This window comes from Neovison vison, chromosome 3 (assembly GCF_020171115.1).
Source record: "Neovison vison isolate M4711 chromosome 3, ASM_NN_V1, whole genome shotgun sequence".
Taxonomy (NCBI): domain Eukaryota; kingdom Metazoa; phylum Chordata; class Mammalia; order Carnivora; family Mustelidae; genus Neogale; species Neogale vison.
Window position 1 is genome coordinate 149,571,641 of NC_058093.1, and position 22,028 is coordinate 149,593,668.

The following is a 22,028-nucleotide window of genomic DNA, read 5'->3' on the forward strand; positions in this document are numbered from 1 at the left end:
ACGTTTAACATCTCAACATTTTATTGTATGTAAACTGTGCCTCAATAAAGTTGATTTTTAAGCAGTATGTAAAAACCGGGTATTTCTATATGCCAACAAGACAGAATTTTCAAAAGCCACTATTTAAAATGACAACACAAACTATCAAGTACCCAGGAAAAAATAAAACAGAAACACGTGTGAGACCTTAATGGAGAAAATTTTAACACCCCTGTAATTCAAATTATAAGCAGATATACTGTGTTTATAAATGGAAAATTGTATCATTAATGTGTCAGTTTTCCTCCACCTGTTTATATATTTGGTGTCATTCCAGTTAAAATTCCAGGACATGAAAGAGGAGCCACCTCATCAGATGCCAGGACACATTCTTTTGCTTTAGTAGATACAGTGTGATCATACCACCTCAGATATAGATTAATGGGAGGAAAAAAGGAGACCCTGGAAAAGCAAGTAGCTTTGTAATTGCTAGGGAAGATTCAGTATATGGTGCTGGTATACTTGGTTATCTTTGATGGGGAGAGGATCCCTACCTCACAACATACACAAAAAAGCAAAACTTTAGACTTTATGACTTTTCAAAGATGACAACAGATGGAAGGATTTTTAAAAAGATCCCAATGTATACATAATACAGTATTTAAAATATTGATGAAATATGAGCACATTAAAGTGAAATCTTCAGTATAAAAAACCATCAAAAGTCACTTGCTGGGTAAAGATATGTGTAATGTGTGATTAACAAAAGATTATCATCCAGAATATGTAAATAAACCTTGTGAATTAAGGGAAAGATGGTGAATATGAGCAGATGAGTCAAAGGAGAGGAATCCTGAAAAGTCAATAAACATGAAAATATTCTCAAACTCCTAAGTGAGGGAAGTGCAAAACATCAGCAACGCTCCATGTCACACCCATTCCTTTGACAATAGAGGTACCAAATAGTGTCAAATGTTGGGCAAAGTAGGAGCTCCTACTTCCGTGGTGGGAATGACTGTTGCTTTCACCAGGTTGCTTTTACTGTTGCTTTCACCAGGTTGCTTTTCACTGTTGCTTTTACCAGATTTGGTAAAGGATATGTGCATGTCCTCCTATGCAGCCTTTCTGCTCCTGGGCGTATGTCTTAAGGCAGTGGGTTTCATCTGTTCTTTATAGACCCAGGGAGAAAATAATATTTTACATGTGACAAAAACAATTAAAAATTTTAAAATAAGTGTACTCTGCTTTCTACTGTGTTCTGGCTAATTTTCTCTATGAGTTTTATAATTTTTGTATGTTTTTTCTTTTGCTTTGAAAGATACTTTTCAGAATTAACTAAATTGATATCATGTTCAGCAGTGGTTCACGACCCTGAATTTAGAGAAATAGCAAAGAATAACATACGGTAAAATGTCAGTTTTAACTGGGAGAGACCAAAAAATTAGGTTGCAGTGTACAATGTATTTCTTATGGTGGCTCTTCTTTTTGTTCAAGTTTGAAAGTTTCTTCCCTTGAACCCGTCTCACAACACCTGTTAGAAGATGTACATCAGGCCACTTATGGCAGCTTGTAGGAGTGGAGAATTGGAAACAGCCTGAATAGGAATCAGAAGGAGAAAGGACAGTGAGCTCTAATGGTCAGACAGTGCAGTGCTGCATGACCTGAAATGAATGAGCCAGAGTACAAGATTACCTGTATAATCAGCATGGATAATAATAGTGAAAAAAACAATGTGACGTGAACAGTATTAAAGTTTCATATAGAAATTTATAAAATGCAAAGATTTACGAATACAGTATGTAGCAAAACCATTAAGTGATGATGGGGGAAAATCAGGGTGGTGATCTGAGAATCGAGGAGGAGGGGAATGGAAATTGAAACGTATCCGTCTATCATGTCTTACTTCTTACAAGTACCACAGAATGTTAAGAATTGACAGAGCTAGGTGTGAGGCCCAAGGATGTTTCCTTTTTTTTTTTTTTTTTTTTTTTTTTTTGGTATGACTGAAATATTTAACTTTAAAAGATAAACACTGTAAGTAAAACCCAAGGTATTTGGAAGAATAAATAAGTTCAACAAGATGTGTGAGACCTTTCCAGAGAAAATTATACAACTTATTGCTGGATAGTAAATCCAAAATAAAGAGAAACATATCATTTTTATAAACGGGGATACTCAGTATTATTAATATGTTAGTTCTTCACAAATTAATGTAAGTTCATTGCACTTGTAATCAAAGTCCTGTGGAGTTTTGGTGGAGCTTAGACTAAATGTAATATCCCTAACATCGATTTGAAAAATAAGAGAGGGGCTCACCTTGCAGATAATCAGCTTACTAGAAAGCAGGGGTAAGTAAAATTCTGTGATACTGGTGTAGGTTTGAACAGTTACAATGAACAAAGTGCAAAGCCCACAATCAGATGTTGTTTTATAGGGATTCGGTATGTGACAGGAGTGGTGTGAATTATCAGAGAAGAGATAACTATGTAGTACATTGCCCTGACAAAGTGGGCTATCCTGCCAGTAGGTGTTGAGGTCACTCTCTCAGCCCTTACCAAAACCACATTCCTCGTATGTTAGAAAAATGTGAAAATGTGAAAAGCAAACTGTCCCCCAGAATATCTAGGGAAGAATTTCTAGGGAGGAGTGTCTTTGTACCATCTGGCTCCTTCACGCTTCAGATGCCTCATTTGTAAATCAGGGTATCTACCCCACTGGATGCTTGTGAGAGATGAGTTCATGCTTACCCGGTGGCTGAGCCCAACCTGTTGTGTCATAGCTTCGGCTCTCAAGCAGCGTTGCCTACTGTGTTTGCTGCAGAAAGGGATTTCGTTAGAAGCAAGTGGGCCATAAGACTGTAACATGAAATCTGTGTACGCTAAAGGTATAAGAAAATGAGAAGATGTTCTGAGGCTTTGGAGGTTTTTTTTAAAAAATACATATGCAGTGATAGGGTTTATATCACAAAGAACAAGAAGCAAAGAAGAGAGTTGAAGACTACAAATAACATGAGCTGTAGTTTAAGGAAGTATGTAGAGAATCCAATTTGTAAAACTGTGTTATACAATGATTAATAACTTGCAGGCTTTATTTGTGAGTTTAGGATAATCAGACCTTACTTAACTGAAACTTTCCAGTGAGTAATCTTTGAATCCCAATTTTACTGATCTATCACTTGATAAGCTTTCTTACGGAGCTGTACAGATAAAGTCTTCCTACTCTAATGAATCCTGCCTTGTATGTCTCATTTATTGCTGAAATTAGTACACAGTTAGTATCTGAGCTTGTTTTTCAGTTCTTACAGATGCTGGAAAAAATCTAACTTCACTAAAGTGCTTGCTGCCACACTGTGGAAGGAAATCTGTATATTCTGCAAATGACTCATTCATATTTCAATAACTTGATCATAAGTCTAGTTTTCTTATTTCATTTTGTCTTCAGCTTAGAGCATATTGACATGGATTCCTTGTAAAAACCTAAATTCAGTCTATTAACATTTCAAGACTGTTGGCTAAATATATCTTAGCTATTTAAAATGCTCAACTGGTTGAAATGTATTACCAGCATTACTGAAAAATATTTTACCGAATAACATAATTCTCCAGAGAGATTTAGCCAGGTGTCAGCCAGCCATGGTTACAGAGACATGACAAGTTGACGCTGGTAACCTTCAGTGATTACATCTTCCAGAGTGGTCAGAAGTGCTCTTCTAGGACGTGGGACACTGAGATCATGTGGTTGTACTAGACCATGAGGTCACTCAGATGACCCGGAGCAGACTTAAACTTTTCATGTGTTCATTTCCATGAAGCAAAAAAAAAAACCTAAAAAGATTTCATAGAAAACTTTTAGATCCCTAAGAATACATCTGAACTCCTAGGAAACATTTCTTCTCTAACAAAAGTGTGACAGAGAACCTGTTACTCAGATTCTTCCTACTGCTTAGAATCCTTTCAGTGTTGCAAATTTATACAGAAATTTAATTTTTATTCATAGGTTGAGTTCTCATACATGGACTAATGGAACCAAAGGTGCAGATAGATGCATTTGGACAAATTCTCATTATATTTTGCTTGTTCTGTCCGTTTTTCTCGAGGAGCTTGGATCCCGCGCGGAGCTCACGCAGAGCTTTGTTCTAAGGCTGAAGTCGGGGCGGGCCCAGAGCTGGACCTGGGGAGTCCTTAGAAGCCAAGCCCAAGACTGGCTGCCTCTGCTCTGTGGCAGGACTGGGTGTCCCTGCTGTGCTTGGGTGCACTCTCGCTTGTGGGCTGACTACCCTCTCCCGAGCCTCTGCGGTCTTCTGGGCCTGTGATGAGCACGGGGACTTACATACAGGCCTGTAAAGGCTGATGCTGGGGCAGCTTTCTGATGTGCTTTCGGGTAGTGGTTTGTCCACCACTCCACACCTTCACTTGTGTGCCTTCGTGGCAGTGGTCTCGGCGACTCCTTTTCCCTACGGTGTCCACATCCACTCGGCCGGTGACGCGTGAATCCTCTCAAAAGTAACTGAAGGAATGCTGCTGGCCTTAGCTCAGACATCTGGCTTTGGCTCTGTGCTCCTGGCACGCCTTCCCCTCCCTGGGGGCTACCGCGGTGCTTTCTTGGACCCACACTATAGCAGTGGAGTTTCTGGTAAATCCTAAAGTGTTGTCGGCTTCTAGAAAACCCGTGCCGAACGTCCTGCCTGATGTTCTGTCCTCTTTTCAGGCTTCTGCTCTGGTGTCCCTTTTGGGGTACCTCTCCTTTCTAAAGGTTGAGTTGTAAGCATGTTGTGTGTGCTCGGATAGGACTGTCACGTGGCACTGAGGTGTATGCGGCCAGCTCCGTTGGCACGTGTGGCGGCAGCGTAGGCGTTCCCCAGAAGTCCAAGGGCGCCCGCTCTGGCCTCTGCTGCCGGGTCGTCCGGATTGGCGGCTCCGGTGGATTACTACATGTGTTTGATAGAATTCGGTGTGTTTGCTTTATTTGTCAAGTTGTAGTTTTATGGAGTGGAGTACTTACTTGTGTGTGTTACGGCAGAGTCCACCACCATAGACAGCTGAACAGTGCTGCTTTCCCCCTCTCTGTTCTTTACCTACCCTGCAGATCTCTAGCTCTGCACGAACTTTTTGTATTGCTCTGGGCCTGAGTCACATAATCTTGCTTATTGGCTCCTTTTTTACATTTGTAGTATCTAAACCACATCTGGGCTCTCCAGAGTGCCAGGGCGGCATTGTGTTGTGGAACTCCAGGACATGTCCCTTAAAAAGTGTATCCGTGGCCAAATATACGAAATTTGGCTGGCTGTAGTGCCTCTTCTGGGAGATCCTTGGTACGGTCTCCTGAATTGAGGCTGGGAACCTTAATCTCATTACTCGTTCTTCTCTTTTGAGGGAATGGATAGGATTGTTTATTAGGTTGTGACCATTTTTTTCCTAGCAAAGTATACCAAAGCTTAAGTGTCTTTAGTGGGGAGACCATTTTGAGAATGGTCTTTTGAGAATCCAAAGTCTTTTTTCTTGAGCATTACACTTCTGTTTCTTTCTTTCTTTCTTTCTTCTTTTTTTTTTTTTAGAAAATTTATAGCTTTATTACAACAACTTTACTACTGCAGTTTTCCATGGAGACGGTTATATCACTAGAGAACATACCTCTTTCTTTCCAGTCTGTCTTTCTATCTTTATTCTCTTTCTCATCTTACTGTGCTGGCTAGAACATCCGGTGCGTTATTAAATAGAAGGGGCAACAATGGACATCCTTGGCTTATTTCCAGTTACAAGGATAGGGGATTTAATGTTTTACCCATTACATAGGTTCCTAGCTCTAGGTTTTTCATAGATGTTCTTTTTCAGAATAAAGAACTTATTCCTCTTTTCTGTTTTTCTATTTCCAGTTTGCTGAGACTTTTAAATCTTATATGGATATAAAATTAACATTGTTAAATGCTTTCTTTTTTTATGCATCAGTTAAGAAAATCATAAAGATTTTCTTCTTTATACTATACATGAGGTGCTTGGGTTTTTTGTTTTTGTTGTTGTTGTTGTTGTTATTTCTATGTCAAGACAGTTTTGCTCCCTGGGATAAACCCCCGCTGGGTGAGGATACTACCTTTTCTATATACATTACGAATGTGACTTGCTAATATTTGTTAAGGATTTTTCCATCTAGGAGTAGCAGACCTTTGCTTTGTGTTAGGGCAGGATCTTGGGTCCAAGCCAGTTTCTTGCTCCTGTGCCAGGGTCAGATAGCTTTTTCCTCTACTCGTTCCTCAGCATCAGTGTGTCTTTGTCTGGGACTGGTGGTGGCTGTGTCTCCTCCCCTCCGCTAGCAGAGTAGACTGTGGTTATTGTTACGTGGTGAAAGGCTTGTTGGTGTGGTAGGTGGGCAAGTAGGTTTGCCCCCTCTCCCTCCTCCTCCCCCAACAGTACCATAGCTTTTCCTCTGCTCTTTCCCTTGGGCTCTCAGTGTGGGAGGCTTTCCTATTCTCCCTCCTAGCTAAAGGCTTTTATTTTATAGGACCTGCCCATAAGGGCGAAGAGTTGTCTCCCATTTCTTGCCCCATGCCAGTCTTTCAGGCGATCTCAGCTGAAGCCCATGGAGAAGAGTTTGTGATGAGTGCAGGTTTCTTCTGTCCGGATCTTATACAAATTCTTAACTATCATCCTAGCGGACACTCAGCCTTTATCTTTACGTCTTCAACATTGAGCCCATTGACTATGACTGTGCTTCCTTTGTATCTGTGGGTTGATACCTGTTACCATTTTTGGTAAGTTCTTGGCTGGTATCTTTTCATGTATTTTTTTCTGCCAAGTCTCTCTTTCCTCTCCTTTTGGGACTCCAGTTAAACTGCAGTGAAACCCAGTAGATGTTTGCTCTTAGGTATTCAGGGGTCCAGAGTATCTGGGTGGAAGTTTTTCTCTTAGCTCTCCTGACCACCTCAGCCCTTGACAGCTGAATGAATGTCTGAGGTCTCTAAGGTTGACTTCTCTCACTCGTCCTGCCCATTCTTTCCCTTTCTTGTCAGAGGACAGATTACTTGCATTTGAGGGTCTGAGACCATAAGCTTCTTAGGGCATCTCTCAGCCTTAGGCCTATCTCCCGATCTTCGGCATACTTTGGCAAGCATGCAGTGGAGCCCTGTGCGAATGAGTGGTTGGTTAGGATAGGTTTGCTCTTTGAAATCCTCAGAATTTTAGTTATGTCTTATCAGCAGACATGTTGCTTTTAAAATTTACTAAAGAAGAAAAAAAAAAATTTACTAAAGAGTAGGGTGCTTTCTCCTTACCCTCCTCTAGGTTAGGATTCTTCTCCCTTAGCCACTCCACCAGGTAAGAAATCGTTCATGGGCCTCGATTTCCTGTCTCAGCACTGTCTGGAATTTAGTTCCGTTTGGGTTACTTTGCTTCCTGAACTCTGATGGGTTCAGAAAACACTTGATTTTGTAGCCTTATCTGTCTTGTTTTTGCAGCCTTACCTGTCTTTGTAGCCTTATCTGTCTTTATGTGACTGTGAGGGTGAAATGATGGTCTTTTGTCATTTCCACATCCCAGTTAGAAGTGGGAGCTCTTGTACACCTTTTACTTCATAGCCTAGAAATACCTGCTTCATTCTAGCTGATTTTTTTTTTTAGAGAGTTTATTTATTTATCAGAGAGAGAGAGGGAGAGAGAGCGAGCACAGGCAGACAGAATGGCAGGCAGAGGCAGAGGGAGAAGCAGGCTCCCTGCTGAGCAAGAAGCCCCATGTGGGACTCGATCCCAGGACGCTGGGATCATGACCTGAGCTGAAGGCAGCCGCTTAACCAACTGAGCCACCCAGGTGTCCCTCTAGCTGATTTTTTAATAGATTTTTTTTGTCTTTAAGAATCTATTTATTTATTTATTTGAAAGAAAGAGAAAGAACAGGAGCAGAGGGGGAGAGTTAAGTGAGAGGAAAAGCAGACTCCCCACTGAACAGGTAACCCATCGCAGGGCTTGATCCCAGGACCCTAGGATTATGACCTGAGCCAAAGGCAGACACTTAACTGACTGGGCCACCTAGGCGCCCCTGTAGCTATTTCTTAGAGCTGCATTTCTAAATCTTCATTCTTTTCAAGTCTCAGCTCTCCAGTTCCATCCTCAAGTGGTAAATGATCTTATCTCTTATTTTGAGACTAAAGTCATCCACATTAAAATTTAATTATGGGGCTTGTGAAGAGTGTGGGGAAAATTCATGGTAGGCACATAGAAAAGTAAGCACATGACAAACTGAGATCATTAACGGGGGAAAAGAAAGAGTTGTACAAAAAGGGAAACATGATTATATAGTAGTTTACTAACGATCTCATCAGACACAAAACTACCTTTGGGAGATAATTATTAAGGTTGGAGGAAAGTGAATAGTTGTGGTATAAGTCCTCACTTTCCAGAAACAGTAGATGATACCTAAATTTGATGTTTTAAGGGGTACCGTTATGAGCCTTTTCCTTGAAGTATAAATAGCCAGAAACAAAGTTAAAAGATTTTAAGGAATTGTACCTTGGTGTGAAAAGAGGAAATATATTTGACTTTAGTTATGACTCATACTGTTTGTTACTTAGATAAAAATGAAAAAGTTTTTGAAAAGAGGCCTAACTTCAAGTCAGTCATAAAAGTGAAGCACACCTTTTCTTCACACACCGTTTTACCTTTATTTTTTAAAATTTTTGTTGTTTCCTTCACACATGATGCCTTTTCCCTTCTTACAGCTTTAGATTTTACTTTATGATACTTCGTTATGAAAATGTAAAACTTCAGGGAGAGTAGACTTAATACATATAAAAAATATTTTCGTTAAGTGTCCTAAAATATTTGGTGAATTGAGAAAAACATTTGGTGAATTGGTTTTCACTAATCAGCAAAAATATCTTAATTATGGACACTGTTAAAAGTTAAAAATGAAGTAGTATTGGTAGTGATAAATTTCACCAGTGCTGGTACAGATCTTACCTGCACAATTGTTTTATTTGTCCACTTACAACATGGTTTTGTTTTTTAGAATTTCTTTCCACAGTTGCTTTAAAGTAGTAAAGACATTGTTATTGGAGAAGAAGATGACTTCTGAAAGTCTGCGGTGATGATCTGAATTTCTGTCTCATTTTCAGATTTGTTTAGAGACAGCGTTGAAGTTATGACTGGATTTTAAAGTTAGCCTCTGAACGATCCCTTCCGTATCTTTTCTAGGTCAGGGAGAGGAGTGTCTTCTCTCCGTGCGGATTGCGGCCCTTGGTGAGAGCATGTCGTCCATCTTGCCATTCACTCCACCAGTTGTGAAAAGGCTGCTGGGATGGAAGAAATCAGCTGGTGGATCTGGAGGAGCAGGCGGAGGAGAGCAGAATGGACAAGAAGAAAAGTGGTGTGAGAAAGCAGTTAAAAGTTTGGTGAAGAAACTAAAGAAAACAGGACGATTAGATGAGCTTGAGAAAGCCATCACCACTCAAAATTGTAATACTAAATGTGTCACCATACCAAGGTAAGTGTCGCTAGAGCAGAACTTCTGTGGTCATACTGTTGAAAATTGCTTAAAGGAAGGTCACTGAAATTTTGTTACTGTCAAGTCACCTGTAAATAGTGATTATTAAAACATATGACCACTCTTTTTAACTTGGCGTTTCAGTTTTATTTGACCAGTTAAGACTTGTTTACAAGTCATTTTCTTGACCAATGAAGTTTAATCGAGCAAAATAAAATACTTAGTTGTATTGTTTTATCTTCACTGCGTTCATTTACCTTCATTGCCTAAATGCTGCATTGTAGCTTATCCTCATTTCTGTGACTGAATGACATTTGAATAAAGAGTCAAGGCTTTTCCTCTCCTAGTGCAACCTGACAGTTTGTTCCTGCCTTGGTCAAAAGTCCAGTCAGTAAGAGAGTTAACAGAGACAGCTGATACTGTGGTGAATTTTATTTATATAATTTTTGTTTTGAGTTGTAGCATTACTTCTTAGAACGGTTTAGGGGGCAGCTTCTTAGATGTCCAGGGAGTCAGAACCTGGCACAGAGGCCTACCTACCTCTTGTCTTGGAAGGACCTGTTACTTAAGAGGTTGAAGTTTTATTAGTATAAATTTAATTATTTGTGGATAAGTACCACTATCAGAAATGCTGTTTCTTTAACACTTTCTTTAAGTAGCAAGTGGCATTTCAGTGTTTGACTACTGTTGGTCGTATAGAATTTTCTAAAATGGCTTCTGGTGGTGTTAGATGTGTGCTAACATATAGCACATGAAACCATGCTCCTTGATTAACAGGTTTCCAGTGAGTTTTGGGAAATCCAGTCTGGATGCTGGATTGTTGAACTAGATCCCAGTAACACCAGCCTATCTACTCGCAAATACTAACAGTAGAATGTTTCTGCCTTATTTGGTAGGTTAATTATCCATTTCTTTGATTTTACTTGTTTTCACATATATCTTAGAGTCACTTTTTTGGTTTATGCTTTTGTTTTTACAAATGCTTATGAGGGCCTGCTGAATGCAGGGCACTATTTCAGGCCCTTGGGGTATGGTCTGACCAAAACAAAGATCCTCCTCTTCTGAGGCCTAGATCTACACAGTAAGCAAGTGGACAGATTGATAATTTGAGATGACAATAAGTGCGGAGAAGACCATGACTGAGGGATAAAAAAGCTGCTTCGGATTGGATTGTGAAACTTAAACTGATCTTTGAGAAATAGCAGCTAGCTGAAGGGAGAGTCTTCTAGGAGAGGAAGAAGCCAGTGTAAAGACACCAGGTGAGAAATAGCTTATCATGTTGGAGGATTTTAAAAGAAGCCTAGTAGAGATGAAGGAATGCAATACAAGTATAAAACTTGGAAGGAGTCAGATAATACAGCATTGTAAGGCACAGTGGGAGTTTGAATTTTAGTCTAAATATAATAGAAAGCAAATAAGGCTTTTTAAACAGATTAAAAAAAATTTAAGTAGTGGTGTGTTTGTGGGTATGTGTGTGTAGCAGACTGGATAATAGGTCTAGAAGGAGGGCGATCGGGAGGCTAGTAAAGTCATCTAACTGGGACATGCTGGAGGGTGGACAGGCAATGGTGGCTGGGAAGACATGTGAGGTGGACAGAGTTGGATGAAGTAGGACTGAAAGGACTTGGTAATGAATTGGCCAAGAATAAGTCAAGCTACATTTGCTGATTTTTCATCGTGTAGTGCCTGGAATTTCAGTTCAGCAAACACTTATTAAACACCCACTACGTGTGGGTGATACGCTCTTCCTCACTGGAGTTAAAGTATGGTCTTTGCTCTTGAGTTGCTTTTTAGTAAGGGAGATAAACTTCACAAAATAAAGATCATCGCATAAGTAGTGTAGGTGTTAAGAAAGATGCGTGCTCCTGTAGCTGTGTCCGGAGGAGAAGAATTCTGTCTACCCTACAGCTTGTGGAGAGTTTCCTTCTCTCCACAAGGATTGGATTGGTGCCAGAGCTGAATCTTGATGGGTGTGAAGGAGGGATTTAGTCAGGAGAGGCCGGGTTCTCCCAGAGTGGCCTTGTTCTGTTGAGAGTGACTCCAGAGGGGCACTGGTGAAGGACACTGAGCCGGCTGGTGTCCTGGAAGGCTGTGTAGGTGATTACGGAACTGCAAGGTGAGCCTGAACCTGAGTGGTGATGAAAGTGGAGTCTCTGAAGAGTCTGCGCGCGGCTTCTGGCTGCAGGGAGGAGAATGATTGTGAGACTGGCGAGAGTGGACGCAGGGAGACTGGTTGGTGGGTTCTCTTCCTCCTCAGAAGAACTGTGTGTACCGGAGACGGGGCGCCGCGGCTCTGCGCCTCAAGTGCACGGCTGAGATGGCCTTGCGGGGCGGTTCTGGCCAAGCTGAGAGGGAAGCTGTGCGGGCCCTTCCTCTAGGGAGACCCAGGGACGGTAGGAAGCAGCCGATGAGGAAAATGTGTACAGGTCACAGTGGTCATCATGCTTTTCCTATTTTCCATTCTTCTACCTATAGCCGATTTTAAAGACTTTCTGTATTCTAGGGCTTTCTGATCGTTAAAACAAATTTTTTTTTGCTCTTTTACCTAACAGTGAAAGTGGAGTGGTGGTTGAGCATTACCATGTTTTACAGTCAGAAGTTCTTTAAAGCTTAGAAACTTGGTGTGTCTAATTTAGTGGGTGGTTTTTTGGGTAAGAAATGTAGATTTCTTAAGCCTGGTTGTTGTCGATCAAGAAGTTTAGGCTTCTTTTGGTATGGTTTGGTCCCATACGTTTATAGAGTTTGCTTTGTTTTTAGTACAGAGCAGTTACTGTTGTGTTAGATTATAGGTTATTTCTTAACTACTAAATGGTCTTAAACGTTCAGTCAACTGTTTAAATATGTCGACTGTAATGGTTGGGGAATGGGGGCAGGAAAGGTCCATTATGGATAAACCTGAACTATAGTTTAGGCAAAATTATTTAATATTTGGTTCAGAATGGATTTACTGTTTGAGTTTATGTACTTAAATTTGCAAGAAAGTTGTTTATAAAAAATCTTAAGGTTTTACAAACCTAAAAATACAAATAAGTTCATCGGAAATGTAAATTACCTACTATTTAAAAATGGCAAATATTTTCTGTTAAAATACCTGTTGTATCGACTGTTAACTATTTCTTCTCCCACAACCCCCTTTCTTTTCATCTTAAAGTGGGACTAAATTTAGGGCAGAAATAGTCCTGGCTCCATGCCCCTCACATAATTACTCAGGCTTCATAGTTTTGTCTCTGAAGGGATAGAAGCTATAGTTACACACGTATGTCACTGCTTCTTCCCTGTTGTTGAGTGGGGTGACACAAAGTGGTTCATTGGTAGAACTTCACCTGTCAAGCTGCAGTGAGCTGACTAGTATAAATAAAGCTTCATGAGGCTTTTATATCTCCAACATTTTTGAGACCAAGGAATGGAATACAACTAAGTCATAAAATGAGAATGACATTGATATTTGGGTAATGAATCAAAGAGAAGAAGAAAAAAGTTTTTAGTGTGTATTATCTACAATAAACCAAAATCCAAACTGCTATAGGGTTGAAGACTCTAAAGTTAAAAGCGAGGTCTAATATGGCAATTTTATAATATCCATTATATGTGAATGTGTAGGGATAATGAATTCATTTTCATAAACATAAACATGGGTAGTGCTTTGATCATGAAATCAGATTTTTGATATTTCATCCTAAGGAAATGGTCAGGAATATGTTCAAAGATTGCTAGTGTTCATTTCTGTTGTTTGTAGTAGTGAAGAATTAGAAAAATCCCAATCCTGACCCTTAATTTTCTTAACTCTAATAATAAAGGAAACTTACCAACTCATTTTTTTTTACCAGAATTGAGCATGTATAGTAAAGGAGAAGTTTATACCAGTGTTACTTATAAAAATAGATAAAAAAAATTATAAACAAATAACCAGAAACTAGAGTTAGTAAAAACGAAGTGACAGAACCATGACTAGGAAATTTTATTGCAGAAATGCAAGTGTAATTCAACTACAGACATCTATTAATACGAGATACTTCATAGTCCTATTTAAGAAGAACTCTGATCATCTTGATGGATCTAGAAAGAGGTTTTTAAAAAAAAAAAATTTAAGATTGTTTTTATTTGAGCAAGAGAGAGAGTGCTTGCACATGGGTGGGGTCGGGGAGGGACAGAGGGAGAGAGAATCTCCAGTGGACTTTGTGCTGAGCACAAAGCCCAATGCTGGGCAGGACCCTGAGATCTTGACCTGAGACGAAACCAGGAGTCCAAAGCTTAACTGACAGAGCCATCCACATGCCCTCTAGAAGGAGATTTTTATAAAATTCCATATTTATTCATGTTAACAAATTAGAAATAGGAATTCTCTTAACTTGATAAAGCATACTTCTAAAAATGTTAACACTTAACCATGAATCATGAATCTTTAGAGAGAATACACCAAATTGTTAATAGTGATTATTTATGGATTATCAGGAATGTCCTATAGGTTTTCTTAATATGTATGTGTGTGTATATATATATATATGTGTGTGTGTGTGTATATGTATATATATATCTATATATACACGTGTTTTTTACTTTTATAGCTACCACATTTAATTTAAACGTTTAAATAGGACTTTTGGGCAATACTTGAACTACTTTTCTTTCATACTTTAACTATTTTTATTTTTACTTTTTTTACCCTTTGAAGTCAATTTTTCTGTTAAAGGACAGTTACGTTTTCATTCTGTTAACATTCTTTTAGAAACAAACACATTTAGATCTGTATTTTCCCTCAAAAAGTATGTTCCTTAAAAACAAAAAGTAGTATGTATACATGTTCAGAATTCACCCACATGTGATACAGTGGCAAATATCTCCCCTACCATAGTGTGCCCAGTCTCCTTGCCCACTTTCTTTCATCAGAAGTCATTGTGTTATCTGCTTCTTATGTATCCTTTCAGGATAATATGTTTCTTTTTAATGCTGTTACTGATTTTTGGTTTTGTTTTCCATCTTCTAAAGTTTTAAACATAAGAGTACTTAAAGTAAATGTGGATTGTCAACTTTTATTTCTAAGTTCATATTCTTACCCTTTTACTTTTCTGTATAATGCAGGAAGAATTCCAAGAGAAGTCTTTTTAAACTTAAGCAGTGGTATCCTTCAATTCTTCTTAAACTAGTTCCTTTTAATTTTTCAGAAGGGAGTAAGAATAATCCTCTGTCCCTCATTCATAGATGGATATATACAATTTACCAGTATCTGTGTGTGTGTGTGTGTGTGTGAGAGAGAGAGAGAGAGTGAGCGAGAGAGAGAGAGCAAGAGAGCGAGCGTGCGCACATGAAAGAGAGAATGTGGGAGTACTCTGAATCTGCAGTTTGGTCACCTGTTTTTGAGTCTGCTTCAGTCTTGGGTGAATGTGGATCCTGAGACATGTGACTGCATTTTACTATTTCTTAATCTGTGAAAAGGGGTGGTAGGTACCGCCTCAGGATTTCCTCGGTACTACTTTTGGGTCCTTTGAAATAATGTAAATTTGGTGTGTGAATTGTGAAGCATTGTAATCAAGAATGTGATTTACTTGAAATATTCGCAGATACTCCGTGTGTTCGTTCCTCTTCTAGTTTCTTTAAGAGGACTTAAATTGTAGGCATTAAATTGTATTGTCTATGCTTGGGAAGAGTTTCTGCCAGGCGACATTGCATTAGGTAGAACGTGGTTTATTCAGATGTGCAGCATTTATTCATAAAATCCAAACTGGAAACTTTTTATAGCTGCAAATGAGAATGTTGAAGTCTTGGTCACAGCTCCCTTCTATCAGCCTCAGGCTCCAACTTGTCATTTTCTGTGCGTTCCCTGTGTCAGTTGTGAAAGCACTTCCGGTGCGCTGTAGGGCCCCGTGAAACCAGTTTGAAAGGTGCTTTGCCAGACCCTTAACCTTTATCTGGTACCTACATTTACTGTCAGGTGTTTTGAGGACACTTCTGCTGCAGGATGCTGGGATTGAGAGCCCTTCTGTGTAGAGGACATATTCTTACATAGGACATTTTTAATCATTTACCTTATCAGCAAAGACAGCCTGCTGTAGGACTTCTGTCTCTTCATAGAATTACTGAATTGAATCCAAATTCATTAATCTCTATAAATGTGATGTTTCACACCTGAGGCGCTAAGCATCCTCTCCACTTCTCTTGCCCCATTAATGTACTGTCTTGGCTTAAAGAATACCTCAACCTAGCTAAAATAATAGGCATTTAAGAAATTACAACCATCTTTTGTTTTGCCAGCATCTTTGGTCTGTTTCCAGTTTTATCTGGAGCCATTCCAGCTTGCCCAGACCGTTTCTGTGTTACTAACCACATTCTGGGAGGATTGTAATTATTGGGGACAACATTTAACCATACTGTTTACTCCTTCTCTTTCCTGTCTTGCGATAGAGTGTTTCTAGGCCTCTGTGGTCCCCACTAGTGATTCACAAGTAAATGTACCACCATCTAAGTGCCTGAAATAGAAAGCACCACACATGGACCTTGGAGATGGAAAGTAATAGTAAAACACCGGGTTAGGCTACCCTGCAGTCTGGTTTTAACTCCTCCCCGGTACTTAGGCTAAAATGACTGGATACCACATGTTTCTTATCTTCTGTTCTTTTCATTCTTTTATTTTTCCTTCCTTGTTCAGTTTGGATATTTTCTTTTGACTTAACTTTGCATTTACGGATCCTGTTTTATGCTGTGTTTAGTCTGCTAAACACATTCACATTCAGTGAGTTCTTAATTTAAAATCCTGTGTTTTTCTGTTTTAGCATGTTCCTTTGATATTGTAGGTTCCAGCTCTCATTTGAAATTCTTCCTCCATTTCTGTTTTCCTGAATTTTCTTTAGTATATTTATAATAGTTATTTTCAAGTCCATCTGCCAACTCTGGTATCTGTCGGCCTGCTTCTATCACGGTCTGTTCAGTCTTTTAATGATCACATTTCTCTGCCTTCCGTGTGCTGTGTAATTTTGATGGTATGGCATGTATTGTGTATGAGGGAATGACAAGTGCTACAGATGATGCTTTCCCCCAAAAAGTGTTTGACCTTTCCTATGTCTGGTGGATAGAGGGGCTGATCCTCTGAATCTCAGTGGGGATTGAGCAGGAATGGGGCTCATTTGCCATTTCTTGGGCTTCAGTGTACCACTGTCTCATACCTTCTCCTTGAATAGGGCTCCCCTGGGATTGTGAGAGGCCCCCTGGTAGGCCTTTATCACTTACTGCCACAAACACGGTGGGAGATTGACTTCTGTCCTTCTTTCCGTGGTTTAAATTTGGCTCTTGAACTTCCTATGGATTGCAGCTTTACAACCTGGCAAACATCTTTGAGGAAGGAGACTCCTGTGATTGTTCAAATTTCTGTTACTTTCTTCAGTAGAATTTCTGTTCCCAGACCAAGCCTGACCCACATCCTGTTCCTAGAATCTGCATATGAGCCCTGGAAAGGGAATGACAGGCAGTCCTCAGTTCACCGAGAATATATTCCTCATCCTCCTTCTGAGTGATTTTATTTATTTGAGGGAGAACATAACAGGGGAAGGGGCAGACATGGGTCTGCATCCTGGGACCCTGGGATCATGACCTGAGCCCAAGGCAGAGGCTTAACTGACTGAGTCACCCAGGTGCCCCACTCCTAGTTATAACTTTGATTCATCCTGATCTGGTTACTTCAGCAGCTATTCTGTCATTTTGCCTTTTTTTTTTTTTTTTTTTTGGTGGTGGGGTATCTTTTTTTCCTCTGCTTGTTGCAACAGTAACAGTAGCCTGCTAGGACCTTCTTGTATCTTACCTGGAAGTAGAATTCTAACAGAAGGTTCAAATGGGAACTTCCGGTGTTTATTCAGAGACCCCCAAACCTGAGATCAGTAGATTGCAAGTAACCTGCATTCAGAACTGAGGAGCAGTGGACCGTTCAGATGCAGAACTTGCAGACGGGATTCCACAAGACAGCTACGGCTGTGATTAACCCATCCCCTACTTCTAGCAGGGAGCCTGCTTCCCGACCTCTCTCTCTGCCTGCCAAATGTATAAATAAAATCTTAATAATTAAAAAAAAGAGCTATGTAAGACTTTGATTAACTCCCTCCTCCCACACTTTTTTCTTTTATGAACTTTGCTTTATTTGTAGGACTTGATATGCTTGTAGGAAGATATAATTTCTCCCTGACTTGGTTTACTTCCAAGTTTGCTAGGCCAATGCAGGAGAGCAGGTGAAGGAAGGCTATGTTTGTCCTAAGGACAATGTGAAAGTTCAGAGTTTGATACTGAACAAAAACTTATAATGAAAAGTAATTTAAGAAATTGAGGGAATTTTTTCCTCATTGTTTTTATGTAATGCTGTGTATAATTTGCATTACCAGTTATAAAAATACATTTGTCTATGTATATTACCTATACATTATAACTTCATGTAAAAACATTGTCAGCTTTAAAGTGTTACACAAATGTGAGTTGATTTTTATTTTATAGGATGCTAATTTTTAAAATTATCAGATTAAAAATTCTTTCTTTACAACCAAAAACAAGCATCACAAAAATGTATGACTTAGAAAGTTGAGTTTTTACAGAATTCTATTCTGTATTGCTCTTCTTATTTTATTTAATTTAAAAGATTGGAATGATAGATTTTTTTTTAATATTATTTATTTATTTGAAAGAGAGAGAGAGAATGAGAGTGAGCACAAGCAGGTAGAAGAGCAGAGGGAGAGGGAGAAGCAGACTCCCTGCTGAGCAGAGAGCCCAACGTGGGGCGCGATCCCAGGACCCTGGGATCATGACCTGAGCCGAAGGCAGAGGCTTAACCGACTGAGCCACCCAGGCGTCCCTAGTTAGATTTTTCCATTAGGATCTTTTTTTGTCATTTAGGATACACTTTTAATTGTTAAAAACGAAATATTAAAATAAATTTAGAAAACCCATTAGCTACATTATTGAAATATTCTGAGTCTCTTTTATTATTAGGCTTTTTTTTGGCAAGTGAAAAGTTTGTTTTTGGGTGGACTTGAAATATTTTGAGCAACTATTTTTAGAATTGATTTTATTTTTTCAAAATTTTTAAGGATTTATTTATATAGTTGAGAGTAGGAGTGAGTGAGTGTGAGGGGCTTGGGGGAGGGGCAGAAGGCGAGGGAGAATCTCAAGCAGACTCCCCGCTGATCACAGACCCAGATGCAGGGCTCGATCACACAACCCTGAGATCATGACCTGAGCCAAAAATCAAGAGTCCGACCCTTAACTGACAGAGCCACCCAGGCAACCCTAGAATTGATATTTAAAATCAATTGTAGGGGACATCAATGGTAGGAACTACTTTATTTGTGTGAGAGATGTTTTTTAAAGGCAGTTGGAACATCTAGCAAGGTCACAAGGTAGTGTTTTCAGTATAAAATAGAGGTAAAGGTGAAGTATTTTTTCAATTCTTACTTGGTCATTCTGCTTCTAAGAAAAGCTAAACCAAACCAAAGAAGAATTAAGATTATTGGTTTTATCCTTACAGGACTCTGACCATAGGGATTCTGTTGTCTCCTCCTATTTTTCTATGGGAGTGGCCGTGGTGGTTTACTTAAGAATTTTTTCCCCCCGGGATACTTGAGTGACTCTTGGTTAAGCAGCTGTCTTCAGATTGGGTCATGATCCCAGGGTCCTGGGGTCAGTCCCACATTGGGCTCTTTGCTCAGCGGAGAGCCTGCTTCTCCTTCTGCTTGCTGCTCCCCCTGCTTCTTCTCTCTCTCTCTCTCTCTCTAACAAATAAATGAATGAATGAATGAATCCTTTAAAAAAAATCTTTTTCCTGAGAAAATGAACTCATATCACAAAATCTCTAATTTTTATAATTAAGCACATGCTATGAAGGTTTTACTTATCTGGGATATTATACCAAAGTTATTGTTTTAGTTTTGACTTACTATGTTTTTATTGTTTCTTTTTAATAAATGGGTAAGAGGCAGAATAGCGTTGGTAATTAAGAATGCAGCCTCTCCAGGCCACTTGTCGGCTGCATTTGCCTCTCTGCTTCCACTACCTCATTCGTCTGGTGGGGAGGACAATGCCTTATTTGTGGTTTGTTGGAAGGTTAAGTGATGTAATATGTGTAAGGGCTTAGTGCTGGTACGTACATTGTAAAATGACATCTCTGAAGTGCTGACATCAAAACGTCATAAACATAAATGTGTACTTGCTTAATAAGAAAGCTTCAAAATAGGTGTAGTAAAACTTGGAAGAATTAATGGATCAAAATCACAAATCCACAGATTTGAAGAGTTCAGTTAGGCCCAAGAAGTCAGTTACAGCGTAGAAGATCTAGATTACACTGTTATCCACTGACTTGATATTTATAGATTACTAAATCTAATATCTGTATAATACAGTCTTTTCAAGTGCTCATGGTAAGAACACCAGGAAAGATTATTTGCAGGGCACAAGTCTCAATAAATTTTAAAAGATTGAAATCAACAGAGTACGTTCTCCCCCCAACAACAGAACAGAATTAGAAATCAATACCAATAAAACATCTATTAAAAAGTGAAGATTAAACAACACAATTCCTTCACCCTTGATTTACTTCAAAGAATGCCATGAGAGAAATTAGAATATAATTCAAACTAAGTGATAATGAAATTACAACTTATCAGATATGTGGGATGTAGCTGAAACAGTGCTTGAAGGGAAATTTATAGCTTTAACTCTATCAGAAAACTTACCTAAGACTTCATGTAGGAAAGTAGAAACAAAAGCCAAAGAAAATGGAAAGTAAGTGGAAGGGAAAAATAATTAAAAAGAAATGAATGACTAGAAGAGAGACAATAGAGATAATTATCAGTGCCAAAAGCTGGTTCTTTAGAAAGATCCGTAAGTTGGTAAACCTCTCTTAGACTAATGGTGAGAAAGAACATGATAGAGACCATAAGCATAAATTACCTCTGTTAGAAATGAAATGTCCGGAGCTCCTGTGTGGCTCAGATAGTTAGATGTCTGCTTTTGGCCAGGTCCTGGGATTGAGCCCCATGTCGGGCTCCCAGCTCAACGGGCAGTCTGCTTCTCCCTCTCCCTCTTCCCCCTGCTTGTGTGCGCTCTTTCCCTCTCTAATGAATAAATCTTTTTTTAAAAAAAAAAAAGAAAGAAAGAAAGAAATGTCCTAGGTCCTACAGACATTAAAAGCATCATATGCATATATTTTAAATAACTTCATGCAATATTTTAAATAACTTCATGCAATTAAATTTGAAATGCTTTCTTAAAAAATACCTTATCCTAGCTGATGCTAGAAGTGGAAAATTAGGATAGCTCTTTATCAGTTAAATAAACTGAACTTAGGGGTTCCTGGGTGGCTCAGCTGGTTGAGTGTCTGCCTTAGGCTCTGCTCGTGATCCCAGGATCCTAGGATCAAGCCCCATGTCCAGCTCTCTGCTCAGCAGAAAGTCCGCTTTTCCCTTAGCCCCCACTTCCCCCCTACTCATGCTCACTCCCTCTCAGAAGAATAAATAAAATCTTCAAAAAAAGGAAACTGAATTCATTATTAAAAGCTTTACCACAAAGAAAACTACTGGTCCAGGTAGCTTTTCTGGTAATTTCAAGCATTTGAGCAAGAAATCTCATCAGTCTTACAGAAACTCAGGAAAAACGTTCTTTTATGAGGCCAGCATAAACCCAATGCCCAAACCTGGCAAAAAAGGCAGACATAATTTAGAGATTAATATTTGTCATGAATATAGATGAAAAAATTTGCTAATAAAATAAACTCCAGCAGTCTATTAAATATATACAAGGATACATCACAGGTGAGATTTATCTCAAAAATGCAAGGTTAATTTACAAATTTCAAAAATTAGTGTAATTTACTGTACTTACAAAGGAGAAAAACCGTAAGATCACCTCATTTGGCCAAAAGTAATTGACAGAATTCATCCATTCATGATAAATACTCCAGCAAACTAGAAATGTAAAGAGATTTTCTCAGTCTAATAAAAGACATTTAAGAAAAACTAACAGCTGAGACAATCATAAAATAGTGTTTTTTCCTGAGATCAGTAGAGGACAAGGATGTCCACTCTTGTGTCTTCATTATTTTAGTGGAGGACCTAGCCAGTGGAATATGAAATGTAAAAGCATAAAGATCTGAAAGATTGGGTCAAAACTCTTGCTTTTTGTAGATAGCATTGTGTAAGAGACCTTTTAAAAGCAATCTACAAAACCATCTAAAGCAAATGATTAAATTTATTAGCAAGATTGCACTTTATAGGTCCAGTGTCTAAAAATCCTTTTTTTCCTAAATAGGGAAGTATCTAACTTGTAAGTAGTGATGGGATCGGGAGGAAGACAAACCACAAGAGACTCAATCTCACAAAACTAACTGAGGGTTGTTGGGGGGATTAGAGGGTGGGAAGAGGATGATTGGGTTATGGATGTTGGGGAGGGTATGTGTTATGGTGAGTGTTGTGAAATGTGTAAGCCTGATGATTCACAGACCTGTACCCCTGGGGCAAGTAATACATTATATGTTAATTAAAATAATTAAATAAAAAAAAAACTTAAAAATTTAAAATACTTTTTTTTTTTTTAAAGATTTTATTTATTTATTTGACA

The 22,028-nt window shown here is 39.0% G+C and overlaps 1 protein-coding gene across 5 annotated transcripts in view; it reads left to right on the forward strand.

Moving 5' to 3' along the window:
* SMAD2 (SMAD family member 2) overlaps positions 1–22,028 on the forward strand; it is a 75,265-nt gene that overhangs the window by 13,506 nt on the left and 39,731 nt on the right. For all 5 annotated transcript variants that reach the window (XM_044243032.1, XM_044243029.1, XM_044243030.1 and 2 more), the window contains one exon: positions 9,158–9,446. In XM_044243032.1, the coding sequence (XP_044098967.1) occupies positions 9,211–9,446 (236 nt within the window). In that variant the 5' untranslated portion in view covers positions 9,158–9,210. The remainder of the gene's footprint in view (positions 1–9,157; positions 9,447–22,028) is intronic.